The sequence below is a fragment of the Hypanus sabinus genome, chromosome 2, assembly GCF_030144855.1.
Source record: "Hypanus sabinus isolate sHypSab1 chromosome 2, sHypSab1.hap1, whole genome shotgun sequence".
In the NCBI taxonomy this organism is placed as follows: domain Eukaryota; kingdom Metazoa; phylum Chordata; class Chondrichthyes; order Myliobatiformes; family Dasyatidae; genus Hypanus; species Hypanus sabinus.
The window spans coordinates 154,088,931-154,104,345 of record NC_082707.1 but is presented as its reverse complement, the minus strand read 5'-3'; the positions used below and the strand labels follow the sequence as shown (position 1 = coordinate 154,104,345).

General features: G+C 37.6%; 1 protein-coding gene across 4 annotated transcripts in view; it reads right to left on the bottom strand.

Moving 5' to 3' along the window:
• ccdc175 (coiled-coil domain containing 175) overlaps positions 1 to 15,415 on the bottom strand; it is a 58,462-nt gene that overhangs the window by 28,692 nt on the left and 14,355 nt on the right. For all 4 annotated transcript variants that reach the window (XM_059957009.1, XM_059957000.1, XM_059957017.1 and 1 more), the window contains 7 exons: positions 15,183 to 15,411; positions 14,035 to 14,157; positions 12,500 to 12,609; positions 11,332 to 11,413; positions 6,036 to 6,172; positions 4,290 to 4,400; positions 1,068 to 1,139 (listed from right to left, as the gene is read on the bottom strand). In XM_059957009.1, coding sequence (XP_059812992.1) covers positions 1,068 to 1,139; positions 4,290 to 4,400; positions 6,036 to 6,172; positions 11,332 to 11,413; positions 12,500 to 12,609; positions 14,035 to 14,157; positions 15,183 to 15,411 — 864 coding nt within the window. The remainder of the gene's footprint in view (positions 1 to 1,067; positions 1,140 to 4,289; positions 4,401 to 6,035; positions 6,173 to 11,331; positions 11,414 to 12,499; positions 12,610 to 14,034; positions 14,158 to 15,182; positions 15,412 to 15,415) is intronic.

The window sequence follows — 15,415 nt, the reverse complement described above, 5'->3', positions numbered from 1 at the left end:
TGTATGTTCTCCCGTGAACTGCGTGGATTTCCTCCACGTATTTCAGCTTACACACACAGTCCAAAGACGTACCAGTTGGTACATTAACTAGTCATAGCAAATTGTTCTATAATTCGGTTAGTGTTAAGGGCAGGGCGGCTTGTTCAGCTGGAAGGACCTGTTCTGTGCTGTGTCACTAGCTAGCTAGCTAACTCAATACATATACATATGTAACAATTGCTTGTACATGTTTGTGACATTCTGGGAAAGCCTTTTAAAGCAGCAAAATTGGAGACTGAAGATTTTTTTAAGGACATCTGGCAACAAATTATTATTGCACACTAACATCAAGAAAGGTTGGTGGTGGTACAGGGGAGATCAAAGGTGGGAAATAGTAGAAATAAAGAGGAAATATTGTGCTTAGAAACTGATGCATTTCAGACTACTGATAGAGCAGCACTGGGCGATGAATGAAGATAGAGGTGAGAGGCTTGGCAAGTACTGATACAGAATCAGATGCCAATGTAGAATTGTGAATCAGAGATGTTATAAGGATGTGACCTAGCAAGGCATAAACTGCTAAAAATACAAGGTAGGGCCTTCCAGATTTTAGCAGTGAGAGGGAGGGCACAGAGCTGGTTAGAGAGGATACCAAGATAATTAAAGGAGGACCTATTTGCAAATAACAAATGTCTTGGACTCTACTGCATTAGGCCAAATAAGGCGTCATGTCTCCATTTTACTGTATGAGGTCCAATCATCAAAATAATTTTATGAGCTGATGTTAAGATATGCACTGCATGGCAGGCAGTTAGTTATTCAGTGTAGTCTTCATGTGCACAGCACCCCAAAATGAATTTAAGGAATTGTACTTTTTGTACACAAAGGGATATTATCACAATTATTTATTGATACCACTGATTTTTCAAAACTCAATCTTACAGTCAAGTAGATTACTAAAGAAGCTATCTTCCTGTCGAGTATCTAAATAATCAGGTTATGATTATGCATGGTATGGTCACCAAAAATCCTTTTCTGCATTTGATGTGTGCACCAGTAAGAGCAACTCACAAGTTTCAAAATCTTACCTTAACTCTTTTTCTTTCTCTAACTTGTGTGAATATTTCTCCAACTCTTTACGTAGGAATTCCATTGTATCTCTTGAACAAGAAGAAATTTTTAAGAGTTTAGCATAAAATATTTTCTGAACCTAAAAGTAAATACATACATTCAGGAAAGTTTTGAATTAAGACTTTTTGTGTAAGGAATGTACGGTATTTTTCCCATAATTAACACAGAAATGAAGCTACATTCCATTTACATCTGAAAGCCAATGCAAAAATATTGTAAGAATTATGGCAGTATTTCCCTTAGAGCAAGGCTCTTAAACTTTTTTTATGCCACGGGCCCCTGCTATTAACCGAAGGGCCGGTGACCCCCAGGTTGGGAATCCCTATGCTAGAGAGGTGTATGACAAGCATATGCAGAGCTGATCTACCAGTACAGTCTTCTACAGAACACTTTTCAGCTTGGATACTGCACTGCTTATAAAATTCAGTGGAAAATTTGTCACGTTTCTATACTTGCAACTCATTCAGCTCTTATGATGCATTTCAACAGAACCATCACTAAGAGTGGTCATTATTACATTCTACTTATAAAGATGCATTTCTGATGGCAATATGGTGACAGGAGGCATCATAAACTGCTGGCCTCCTAGGGCTGTGCTGGAAACCTGTCAGAAGTCCCTGCTCTTTGCTGAATGTGTCAAGCAATGTATCACCCACAACTTGATGAAGAAGAGCTATGCACTCAAACAAAGAATGAATAGGAGATGATGAGAAAGCCTACATGATCTTGGTGCCTTATCAATACATAGAGCAACCACTGTCTATCCCTAATAACTGCCTGCACTCGTCATGCCAACCTCAGCGTAGCCCTGCACCTTATATCTCAGGAATGAGGGCCACACCACTGACTCTGACTCACCCGATACCATTCCTCACAGCTGGCTCATTACCTTGAGCTGCAGACAATTCTTTATTTCTGAGCGCTGGGATAGGCATCTCTGCCAAAGACTGAGTGCAGCAATATCCAGCATAACGGAAGATAAAATCGCACTACCTGGCACAGTGGGGCGCAGCCTGAGCAAAGATCTTTCTTAACATGCTGGATATTCACCTGGATGTCCAGAAAATAGAATTTAAGTCTGATGTAAGGCATCAGCTATGCAATACTGCTATGTGAGGTAAGAGAGCCTGTGGGCTCAGTAGCCTATTTTAAAGTGTGACTGTTATGCACCTACCTTGTCTTATTTTCCATCTGTTTTCTTTCCCTGGGTCAGTCATTTAAAGCTTTCAGCTGTACTAAATTACAATGAACGAAAGGACAAGACCATTTCTTGCCTAATTTTGAGTACAAGGCTTCTGCTTAATATCAGTGGTGATTTGGTTAAGAGTAAACAATTGAATTGAATTGACTTTATTTCTTACATCCTTCATATACAAAAGGAGTAAAAATCGTTACATTACAGTCCTGTCTGAATGTGCAATTAAGAGTAATTTGTAATAAATAGTACAGCATGTACAACAGTCAATATGGCAGAGAAATATAATTGTATCAGCATGAATTAATCAGATTGATGGCCTGGTGGAAGAAGCTGTCCTAGAGCCTGTTAATCCTGGAGTCTTGGCTTCAATACTGCGATACCATTTCCTGGATGGCAGCAGGTGGAACAGTTTGTGACTGGGGTGATTTGGGTCCCCAGTGATCCTTCGGGCCTTTTTTATGCACCTGTCTCTGTAAATGTCCTGAATAGTGCGAAGTTCACATCTACATGCGCTGGGCTATCCGCACCACTTTGCAGAGTCCTGTGACTGAGGGAGGTACAGTTCCCATACCAGGTCGGCTGGTGGCGCAGTGAGATCAGTGCCGGACTTGAAAATGGAGGTTCCCGTTTTCGATCCAGTGACAGACAGCTCCTGAGTGCGCTTCCCATCCGTGCTGGGTTGATGTCGAGCTTGCAACTCAACCTCGTAAACGAAAAAGCACTGCCACCTCCAGTTTAAATTCCCACGCAGAATATTGTGGAGGATCAAATTCCCAAACCCAGGAAATGATGCAACCAATCAGGATGCTCTCAATTGTGCCCCTGTAGAAAGTCCTTAGGATTTTTAAATTCACCCGACTGAGGTGAAAGAGTATATGAGATCCTTGGTAATGTGTATGTTAAGGAACTTAAAGTTGTTCACCTTCTCAACCCCAGATCCACTGATGTCAATAGGGCTTAGCCTGTCTCCATTCCTCCTGGAGTCCATGGACTCTACGTGTTCAGCATTTTATAGTAAAAACAGCCAGATAAATATGAGCCTATTTAAAATGAGCTTTACTGACATGAAAATACTATTTTACCTTGTAAAGGTATAAATAGGGTCTAAAATCTTTTTTCATATGGGCATCTATTTTCCAATTTAAAACTACTTTTAAGTTCAAAAACATTATTTTCACAAACAAAAACTTACATGAATAATATAAATTAGAAAGTTGTAGTTAGTAAAAACACGGTTGTCTGGAACTATTCAGTCTGAAATCATAATACCATAAGACACAGGAGCAGAATTAAGCCATTCAGAGCATTGAGTCTGCTCTGCTATTCCATCATGGCTGATTTATTATCCATTTCAACCCCATTCTCTTGCCTTCTCCCCTTTATCTTTAAGACTCTTCATTCCCCCTCATTCTTCTAATCCCCTGTGAGTACAGGCCCTGGGCCATCAAATGCTCCTCATACGTTAACCTGTTCATTCCGGGAATCATTCGCATGAACCTTCTCTAGACACTCTCCAATGTCAGCACATCCTTTCTTAGATAAAGGGCAAAAAACTGCTCGCAATTATTGTTCACTATTAATAACCAACTTGGATTAACAGAGAATAATTTTGTGAAACCTCAATCTGTTATACAAGCACTGATATCTTACAAAGACAAAGCATAATTTTACCCTTAATCAAAAACTTCACATTCATCTTTCTAGTATAAGTCATCTATAACTGAGAGCAGGAAATATTATCTATTTCTATCTTCTAATTTATGTGTCACTTAGTTCAATCAAAATATTTCTCCAAGTATTGCTGGTGTATTTTGACAGTGAACATTATTAAAATTAATTGTAATTTCCAGCAGATCTGCTAATTCAGAAATATAATTGTAACATTACAGATCAGCATGGAACTCTATTACAATCATCTGGAATAAACAGATAATAATTTAAGAATACTGAATTCAAGATTAGAAGATTTTAAATTTCTTACTTGTGTTGTTCTGCAAGGTTCAGCCTCATTTCTTCAAGTTCTTGGATTTCCCTCCTCATACTTGACAAATTTTCTTCAGTCTGATGAATCAACTCTTTTAATGAGTATAACCTAAAATATTAAAATATATAATTTTGCTATATAAAAATGTCTTTGAAAATAGCAATTCAACACAGGAAAAAAAAATCCATTTTTGCATTTGTTTTCCTCCTGTACAGAACTTCTCAGTGGCCACTTTATTAGCTGCAGGAGTGGAACACAGTGTGGAAGAGGTTTTATGTGCTGTGCGTTCAGTGGTGCTCTTCAGCACAGCACAATCATAACGCATGGTTATTTGAGTAACTGTTGCCCTCCTGTCAGCTTAAACCAGGCTGACCATTCTCCTCTGACCTCTCTCATTAACAAGGCGTTTTCTCCCTCAGAACTGCCATTCATTGAATGTTTTTTGCATTTTGCACCATTCTCTGTTAATTCTAGATTGTTGTGTGTGAAAATCCCAGGTGATCAGCAGTTTCTGAGATACTCAAACCACCCCGACTGAGACCAACAGTCAAAGCCACTTACATCAGGGTTTCCCAACCTGGAGTCCATGGACCCCTTGTTTAATGGTATTGGTCCATGCCATAAAAAATGGTTGGAAACCCCGACTTAAATCACATTGTTTCTCCATTCTGATTGTTTAGGCTGAACAAAAGCTAGACCTCTTTTATGCATTGAAATTGTTACCACATGATTGGCTGATTAGATATTCCCATTAACGAGCAGGTATAAAAATGTACCCAATAAAGTGGCCACTGAGTGTAATTTGTAGCAGCTAGATAAAAATATCCAAAATAATAAATGAGCAAAATGATAGAGAAATTATGGAAATCTTTATATAGGTACAGGACTACATAGTTCATCTCCTCATTCAATTTTGTCACTCAATTAAATCTGTATGCACATTTTAGTACTCATGCTCCTTTTAACAAGAATGGGGTTACACTTCCACAGAATAATTCCAATTTTCTAACAAATGTTTAAACAGAGATTCTTGTTGATTTTCCACTGAAGTTTCAATAGGGAAAACCTTGCAGAAATAATTTTCAATAGAAATATTCTACATTGTTCAATATCGATTTTCAACAGCAGTAACATTGCTCTTGACAAAATATTTTTTTTGACAAAATATTTAATTTGGTTTAAATATTGTGATCTCAGAATTTGTACTTTTTTCATAATACCTTAAGTTGACAGGCATTTATATAAGTATCGAGATTGCCTGAAAAATACAGAAAATTGATACATAATTTAAAAATTATAGATTTCAAGGTACAGATCTTAGCAATGTTTCTGGGTATGATTACAATTTACACTGGTAATCTTGATTGCAAACTTAAAAATAGATTTGCAGATGATAGCAAATGAAGATGGTGTGTAATCTTTCAAAGGTTATAGAAGACACAAAGGGACAGAATGTTTTGTCCAAATTTTCACTTTGAAGTTCTTTACCTTTATTACTTACAATCAAGAGTGAGTTGTATATTGTTGACAGTAACTTATGAAAGAACTTTGATAGTGATTTGTTATATTGTATGAATAGTACTGTCACTTTGAGGTCACCATTTTGAAAATAACACCAAAATATCTATCAATTTTTCCAGATAGAATATATTATTTTCTCCAGTACGGCATCATCGAATTTCCTGTGACAAATTATGTTTTCAAAATGTACATACAACAAACAGTGAAGACAAATAAACACACCGGTCTGTTAGATTTTGCAAACGTTTCAATTTTTCAGTTTCATGTTCTTTTGCTTTCTTAGCTGCTTCACTACGGGACTCCCTTCGGACCGTAAGTTTCCGATTTAAATCCTGAACTTTATCAATGTCCTGCTGAGCCTACAGAAAATAATGTGGAATAATAACAAAGAAACATCGACAAGTTATAAATAAAATCAATAGAGACCATGGTATAATAATACAGCTTTAAAATACATATTTTGACTTATCACTGGGATGCTCTGTTCTGAAATTACTCTTATTATTAAATCTTCTAAAATAGATTATCAGCAATATAATTTTTAAAAATAGTTAAAATACTGCTTACGCTTCAAATAAATAGGGACAAAAGAGTGTTATCATTTTTTCAGCAGAAACTCTGGGGCAGATTTATTTTGTACACAATGCAAAATTAGATTTTTATATTCTGTAATTTATGCCTGGCTCAGCAATGCATCCAGTGAGTAGAAGAGAGATATAACTAAGAGGTCTCAAAGTCTTTTTGGATCTGAAGCAACACTAAAATTAAACTCTGTATTTCTGATTAATAGCAATGTAGGGGTTAACTTGAAGAATTCTATTCCATATTGCTATCCAGTTACTTTTACCTGAAACTTCATGTGTGATAATTGCCAACTGATCTCCATCATGACTAACAATTCTCCTCATAGTTTACTGCCTCACAAAATTTTCTAAAATTGTTGCCTCGTTTGGAAGAAATTCATTTAAAAACATGGTGCATTGTTTCAATGTGTACATTGCTTCAATATAAGTGCAAGGTATGGATTTTTGACAGTGATTTCAGAAACAAAGTTGCTTTTCTTAACTACAAACAATACAAAAGTGCAATTTCTGATAATCCAATTTTGCCTATCATTAGAAAACAAATGCTTTTTTGTTGCTCATAATGTGTAAGTTATCCTTTTGGTGTGTTAAACAGGTACTTAAAGTACTTTGCGTTCAATCAGGTGACCCACAGAAAAAAAACATAGTAGACTGGTTAAAACATAAATCATTTGGGCATAGACCATATGCCATAACCTTTACTGCTGAATCATATGCTATGACATTTATTGCTTCCAAATAGCAGCTGCCTGCAGAGCTCATAGCTGACATGTGATTGGTACACGACAATGGAAGTCAGCTCTTAAAGGACATGGCAGTCATAGTACAGCAGAATAAAAGGTAATCGTGGAGGCAAAGGAAAACAAAGAACACATCTATTTCCTGTGTATTTGGCATTTCTGATTGACTCTCATACCCTAAGTGGCCCAAGGCGTGCTATTGCGAGATCTGGCCTATCAAAGTTTGCAGTGCCTTCCACTGAGGAGCATAACACGGAGATCCTGCAACCATTGTCAATGGTGCTTGTGGTCAAAAGTGACAGATAAAAAAGCATCTGATCACAGGCTGTGGATAAAACATTAATGCTCCAATGGGGCTGCTTTAACTCGTGTCCCCTTGCTGAGTTGTTGCGGGCTTTGCTCTTTGCTTTACTGTTAATAGCGTAGGACAAGTTTTTTACAGCCAACGTCTTTCCAAAAGCAAGTAAAAGGCTGCTGCTCACTGGATTGTACAATTAAGTACATGTTTGACTCTGGAAAAATGGCAGGTTCGCTAAGGTGAATCATGTTCAGAAGTGTCCAATACAATTTCTGAACAGTCACTAATCAATGATCATGTAATGACATGATTTAATCAATATCAAGCATTTCATATGAAACATATCCAATTCAAATTCAATTTCCCAATATCTGATCAACCTTATTATTCAATCCATCAATTAGACATTACATTATCCAGCACATAATTCCCTGTAACTTCCAATGGGATCCCGCCACCAAGCACATCTTTCCCTTCCTACCAAACTTCTGTTCTCCACAGGGATTACTCCCTATGGGACTCGCTTGCCAATTCGTCCCTCCCCACTGATCTCCCTCACTGGGCAGAACGTCCCACACCTGTCCCTACATCTGTTCCCTTGCTACCATCAGGGCCCCAAACAGTCCTTCCAGGTGAGGCAACACTGCACCTTTGAGTCTGTTGGGGTCATCTCTTGTATCCGGTGCTCCTGGTGTGGCCTCCTGAGACCCAACAGATTGGAAGACTGCTTCGCCCGAAAAAGTGGAATCTCCTGGTAGTCACCCATTTCAATTCTATTTCCCATTCCCATTTCAACATGTCAATCCATGGCCTCTTCTACTGCCACAATGAGACCACACTCAATTTGGAGAAGTAACACCTTACATTATGTCTGGGTAGCCTCCAACCTGATGGTGTGAACATCAATTTCTCAAAGTTTGTGATAATTGCCCACACCCTTCAACATTCCCCCATTCTCATTTCCTTCTCTCACCTTATCACTTTATCTGCCCATCAACCCCTCTATTGCCCCTCCCTCTTAATTTTCTTCCATGGTCTTCTACCCTCTCCTCTCAGATTCCCCCCTCTTCAGCCCTTTATCACCTACCTACATTAGCATACAAATCAGGTTGGTGTTGGATCACAAGAGAGGGAATGTGTTCAATGCCTACAAGATGACTTTTTAGAGCAGCTTGTGATTGAGCCTTCTTGGGGAAAGGCTGTCTTAGATTGGGTTTTGTGTAGTAACTTAGCTCTTATTAGGGAGCTTAACATAAAGGAACCCTTGGAAGACAGTGATCATAATATCACTGAATTCATACTGCAAGTTGAGAGAGAAGCATAAGTCACATGTATTAGTATTGCAATAGAATAAAGGGAATTACAGAGGCATGAGAGAGGAGCTTGCTCAGATGGATTGGAGGAGGATACTGGCAGGGATGACAGCACAACAGAAATGGCTGAAGTTTCTGGGGAAAGTTCACAAGGCGCAGGATAGATATGTCCCAGTGAGGAAGTAGTTCTCAAATGGCAGGGGTAGGCAACCGTGGCTGACAAAGGAAGTTAGGGACTGCATAAAAGCTAAGGAAAGGCATATAAGCTAGCACTAGTGAGTGGGAGGTTGGATGATTGGGAAGCTTTTACAATCCAAAAAAAGGCAACTATAAAAGCTACAAGATGAAATATGAGGGCAAACTAGCCAATAATATAAAGAAGAATGCCAGAAGTTTTTTTCAGTTATATAAAGAGAAAAAGGGAGGTGAGTATTGATGTTAGACCACTGAAAGGTGATGCTGGTGAGGTAGTAATGGGGGACAAAGAAATGGCAGATAAACCTAATGGGTACTTTGCATCAGTCCTCACTGTGGAAGACACTAGCAGAGTGCCAGAAGTTTGTGAGTGTCAGGGAGCAGGAGTGAGTGCCATTGCTATTACAAAGGAAAAAGTGCTAGGCAAACTCCAAGGTCTAAAGGTGGATAAGACACCTGGACCAGATGGACTACACCTCAGTGTCCTGTGAGAGGTTGCTGAAGAGATAACAGATGAATTGGTCATGATCTTTCAAGAATCACTTGATTCTGGCATGGTCTCGAAGGACTGGAAGATTGCAAATGTAACTCCACTTTTTAAGAAGGGAGGAAGGCAAAGGAAAGGAAATTATAAGCCAGTTAACCTAACCCCAGTGGTTGGGAAAGTGTTGGAGTCTATTATTAAGGATGAGGTTTTGGGGTACCTGGAGACAAATGATAAAATAAATCAAAGTCAGCATTGTTTTTGTAAAAGAAAATCTTGCCTGACAAATCTGTTAAGAGTTCTTCGAGGAAGTAACAAGCAGGGAGGACAAAGGAGAGGCAATAGATGTCATTTACTTGAATTTTCAGAAGGTGCTTGATAAGATGCCACGCATGAGGCTGCTTAACAAGATAAACTCCTATGGCGTTACAGTAAAGATATTGGCATGAATAGATGAATGGCTGACAGGCAGGAGGCAGTGAGTGGGAATATAAAGGGCCTTTTCTGCCGGTGACTAGTGGTGTTCCTCGGGGGTCAGTATTGGGACTGCTACTTTTCACATCATTTGTCAATGATTTGAACGTTGGAATTAATGGCTTTATGTCAAAGTTTGCAGATAATACGAAGATAGGTGGACGGGCAGGTAGTTCGATTGCAGCAGGACTTAGACACATTTGAAGAAAGGGCAAAAAAGTGGCAGATGGAATACAGTGTTGGAAAATGTATGATAATGCATTTTGGTAAAAGGAACAATAGTGCAAACTATTATTTAAATAAGGTGAAGGTTAAAACATCAGAAGTGCAGAGGGACTTGGGAGTCCCTATGCAAGACTCCCAGAAGGTTAATTTACCGTTTGAGTCTGTGGTAAAGACGGCAAATGCAATGTTGGCATTCATTTCAAGGGAACAGAATATGAAAGCAAGAAGATAATGCTGAGGCTTTATAAGACACTAGTCAGGCTGCACTTGGAGTATTGTCAACAGTTTTGGGCCCCATAGCTCAGAAAGGATGTGTTGTCATTGGAGGAGATTCACGACAATGATTCCAGGAATGAAAGGGTTTGCATATGAGGAGTGTTTGGCAGCTTTGGGCCTGTACTTACTGGAATTTAAAAGAATTCAGGGGGATCTCATTGAAACCTACTGAATGTTAAAAGCACTAGATAGAGTGGATGTGGAGGGATGCTTGCTATGGTGGGGGTACCCAGAACTAGAGGGCACAACCTCAAATTTGAGGGGTGGCCCTTTAGAACAGAGGTAAGGAGGATTTTTTTTAGCCAGAGAGTAATGAAACTGTGGAACGCTCTGCCACAGACTGTGGTGGAGGCCAAGTCCATGGGTATATTTAAGGTGGAAGTTGATTGTTTCCTGATTGGTCAGGGCATCAAAGGTTATGGTGAGAAGGCAGGTGTATGGGGTTGAGTTGGATCGAGGATCAGCCATGATGAAATGGTTGAGTAGACTCGATGGCATGAATGGACTAATTCTGCTCCTTTAACTTATGGTCTTATGGTCCAATATACAAGTTAGAAGTCTCATAGAAAAGCCTTCACTTGACTGGATGAATATAACTCCAACATCTAGGACAAAGCACCATACAAGAAGCCTTCCACATCCTGAACTTTCACTACTTCCACCACTAGTACCTTGCGCACTACAATTCTCCAAGCATTTTCACTAGATAGATTGCAGAGCTTCATGACAACTCCCTACTGTTTCCTCAAGAATATTTACAGAAATACAATTCCATCACTGCAAGTAACTCCCAGATTCCATTAATGAGTTAAAATACTGTGTGGAACTTATTTAAAATTCTAAGCATGTATCATTTTCCTTAATTTTTGAACCATGTAATATTGTTGATGCTACTGAAAGAATTATTTAAATATATTAAAAAATCCAACCTGTAAAGATCTTGTCCGTAACTTTTCAATTTCTGTTTTATAGTATTCAATGAGGGTACTTAATTCATCGGTAATTTTTTCCCTATTCAAACAAAGTAACTTTTATTATTTAAGCAATAGTAACACTAATCACTTCTGAAGACTGTACAACTAATCAAGTTGTGTTCTCTATTTAAGAATTTAACTACATAAAACCAATAAATAAATCAGGTTCAATTCCAGGTTATATTGGATGCAGAACAAAGTTCATTTGTCTCATTACAACTGCAATAATTGCAGTCAGCCAAGATGTTTTCCAATATATACAGAATATATTATCAAACACACATGATATGTTAGATTTAAACAAAACACATATAAATTTTGCTTTAGATTTAAGTAAGCATCAATTTCACAGTTAACTCCATTAAAAAAATACACTGGCTCTAAATATGCTCCTGGTAACTCTGGTTGGAGACTGAGCAGAAATCTTGGGAATAACTTAAAAACCAAGATATTATTTGAACTTCTACTATGTAGCATGAAGAAGGTTGCCTTCCTCACTCCACTATCATTTTCCCCTCCTTACTCCCTCTCTCTTAATCAATTCATTTTCTAACCATCCCTTTTTTCCCTCTTTCAGTTTCTGCTCCCTCCATTTTATTACTTTCTATTCCATCTCTTCTTGCTTTTTCTGTTACCTCATTCACTCCTTATATTTCAGTTCAATTGGCCCTTCACTTTGGATGCATTTTCCTCTCCTTCACCTCAACTGCTCCTTCCACAAGTCCACATCCTTATCCTTTCTACTCCTCCACTTGGCATTTTTACCTCAACTGCCTCCAAAATATCAATGTTATCATTGTACTCTCTCTATTCCCTTCTCCACAAACACACTCCTTTTCCTTTCCTAAGACATAGCACTCTACTCTTCAACATCTTTAAAGACTGATATGTGATCAGTTTTAATTGATAGAACAAGCATACTCAGAGGTTCTATGGTTCTGCATCTATGTGTGATGCTTACAGAATAAGTTTGCTTTTTTTCCTGCATTGTACATGCATGTCCCTATAGTTAGTTAAATATAATGAAAAAGTACTTTCAGCACTGTTTTATTGTGCACCAGCGTTTCCTCCATTTTATAATGAACTGTGCCATAACATTTTATAAAATAGAATATGCTTTTACTTCTTTTTAATTAGATCTTCAATTGTTTTCAATTTTTCATTGTGTTCACGTTGAATAGACATTTCTTGCTTTATTAGACCTGTATTCTCCGCTCTTAATGTTGCTGTTTTCTGCAAATATTGGGAAAAAACAGCAATTTACAACAATGCTTAAAAACAAAAATGTTATTCTATCAGGTATGAATAGAAATGCAAGTGCAAAACTAATTCTACTTTAATTCTACCTAATCATGGTTAAAAATGTTTATAAATGACACAAAACACAAGCTGTAGCCTCACAGTTATTACTCTAGAGTACAGTGGATTCATTTTTCTTTCAACTATAATTTCTAACACAGCCTTCTATAAAGAGTTCCTCTTAATTCACTTTCACAATAAGAGAACTTATTTAGTACTTCATGTGATAAAAATGCCAAGGTACTTCACTGGAGTGTTGTCAAGCAGCAATCAGTTCACCATCCTCAACCATCAAAAGATTTGTTATCTCAGCTTGTTGTTGGCCACAGAACATCTCCCTCGTTTATATTTGATTTTTACTTTCCTTGTATATAGTTCCTTGCCAGATAGGATAGAGAAATGAGAGTCATTTATTTATCTATCCTACTCCCATTTTGACTTCTGTATTGTTGTCTTCCTATGTAATTGAAATAAAGCTTACATTTTATTAGGCATCCACCAGAATCAATTTCATGATTTAACAATGCAAGAACAGAATCACTGCTCCCATTGTTTTTTTTCTGGACAGTAGAGAAGTACTTCATTGATTCTTTCTTCTATTTCTTTATGACAAATACCATTCCATCTGCCTTCCACCCTGTATCCAGAGATACCGGCCACGTAATAGATGCACTGCCACCTGGCTGGTCGGAGGACACACCACATGCCAATCAACATTTGGTCCCTCCCAACTAATCAATGCACACCTAAATTATTGGTCACCTTAATTGGATTATCTCGCCCAGCCCCATGCTATAAAAGGTGAGATGTGCCTGGCTCGGTCTCTCTTACAGACCACCCCAGTGAAGGTAAGTGTATTGATTTATGTTTGGGAAGGTCTATTGTTTGTCCTGGTAAGGGAGCTGCAGCTATCCAAGGTCAAGGGGGATAGCTGTCGTAGTGCTTTTCCCTTGTTCTTTGTCTGTGTAACTGTACCCTATCCCCACACTGCATCCTGTGTATTGTAGTTGCTTGTGTTGACCCGACTTCCCCTTGTAAATAAATTCCTTATTATTAAAACTGTGTGTGTCCAGGCCTCTACTGTTGAGACTCAAAGAACCAGTTATTTTCCATCACAACACACCCCTGTATAAACAATTCTCTTAGGTCTTTCACCTCCAGCTTTCTCTATTTTTTTGTTCAAAGTCTAGTACACCTTTCACTGCTCAGAGGAACAGTTATCAATCTGAAACAGAGAGATGCGGAATTAATCTGGTCACTGGGAAATCTGGTATTTTCTGTTTTATTTCACAATTCTATCATTTATTAAATTTTACTTTTGCATTAATGATTACCTGTTCGTTTTACTGTAATTCTTACCTTTTCCTGGAGTAAAATATTCTCATTTAACTTGTCCAGTTTCATCTTTAAATCATCAAGTTTGTTTTTCTTTTCAAAATTTATTTTGTTCTGTTCCTGACGCAGTTGCTGTACTTCAGTAAACTAAAAGATTTACAAAATGACAGAACAGCAATTACAAAGAAACAAGCAATTGAGAATTAAGGGGAAAAAGTACCCAAGTCCACAAAAACAGGGATTTAACATTGATACCTGTGCACTTAAAAAGTAGATAGAATATTAAATACAACTACCTATGGACCAAGGAACAAAACATACCCATATTTCTAAATTATTTAGAAATAAAGGATTTCAACTCATTTAACTATTATTCATGTACGAGGCATATATCAGGCTTGAGAACATACAGCTGTGGAAACTTATCAATTTTCAATCTTACACTCAATCTGCATCAGAAAATTTTAAAAGAATAAGAAATATGAAAATGACAAAAATCTTCTGAAAATCCAAGAACTGTTACTTTGCTTCCGCTCTAAAAATCAGACCACAATTTGAACACAAAGTACACTGCAGATGCTGTGGTCAAATCAAAATGTACAAACAAGCTGGAGGAACTCAGCAGATCAGGCAGCATCTGTGGAAACGAGCAGTCCTGACGATGGGTCTCGGCCCGAAACGTTGACTGCTTGTTTCCACGGATGCTGCCTGACCTGTCGAGTTCCTCTAGCTTGTTTGCATGTGTTGATTAGACCACAATTTGAAGAGGGCCCTTAAGAAAATATAATGCAGAAAACTTGCATGTTAGACTTCATTAGCATGGGAAGAGGAATTAATAATCATATTCATATGAAAGTAATAAGTGAGTAAATTTGAGCAGGAAACATTTGTGCAAATATCTCACTAAAACATAGTTTTCCATAATCTTTTAGACAAGCCACAGTATTTAATGTGTATCAGGATAGACTAAGGGTGTCACCAAATTCTAATCACTGAATGATAATTTCATGTTGCTTACCCTTAATAAATGGTCAGGAAAACCATTACTTGAATAATGAGAAAAATCTATAATATTTTGGTATATAAATTAATATTGAATTTGATTTGAATTCAAACTAAATTTGAAATTAATATTGAATTCCATCTATCTTCTTTAAAAATGAAGAATTTACTTTTGCCATCAAAGATTCCTTCCTGGTTTTAAATTCATTCCTTTTCTCATCCATTTTCTTTTTTAAATCTGCAATATCTCTGGTTACATCCACAATTTTCTGTTTTAGATCTTGTATGTTAGCATATGTTTCATTCAATGTGATTTGCTTATTGGCTCGATCTCCCAACATATTATTCATTAGGAATATGATGTCATTGTATCGTGCTCCTGCCTCTTGATGTATAGGGCTGA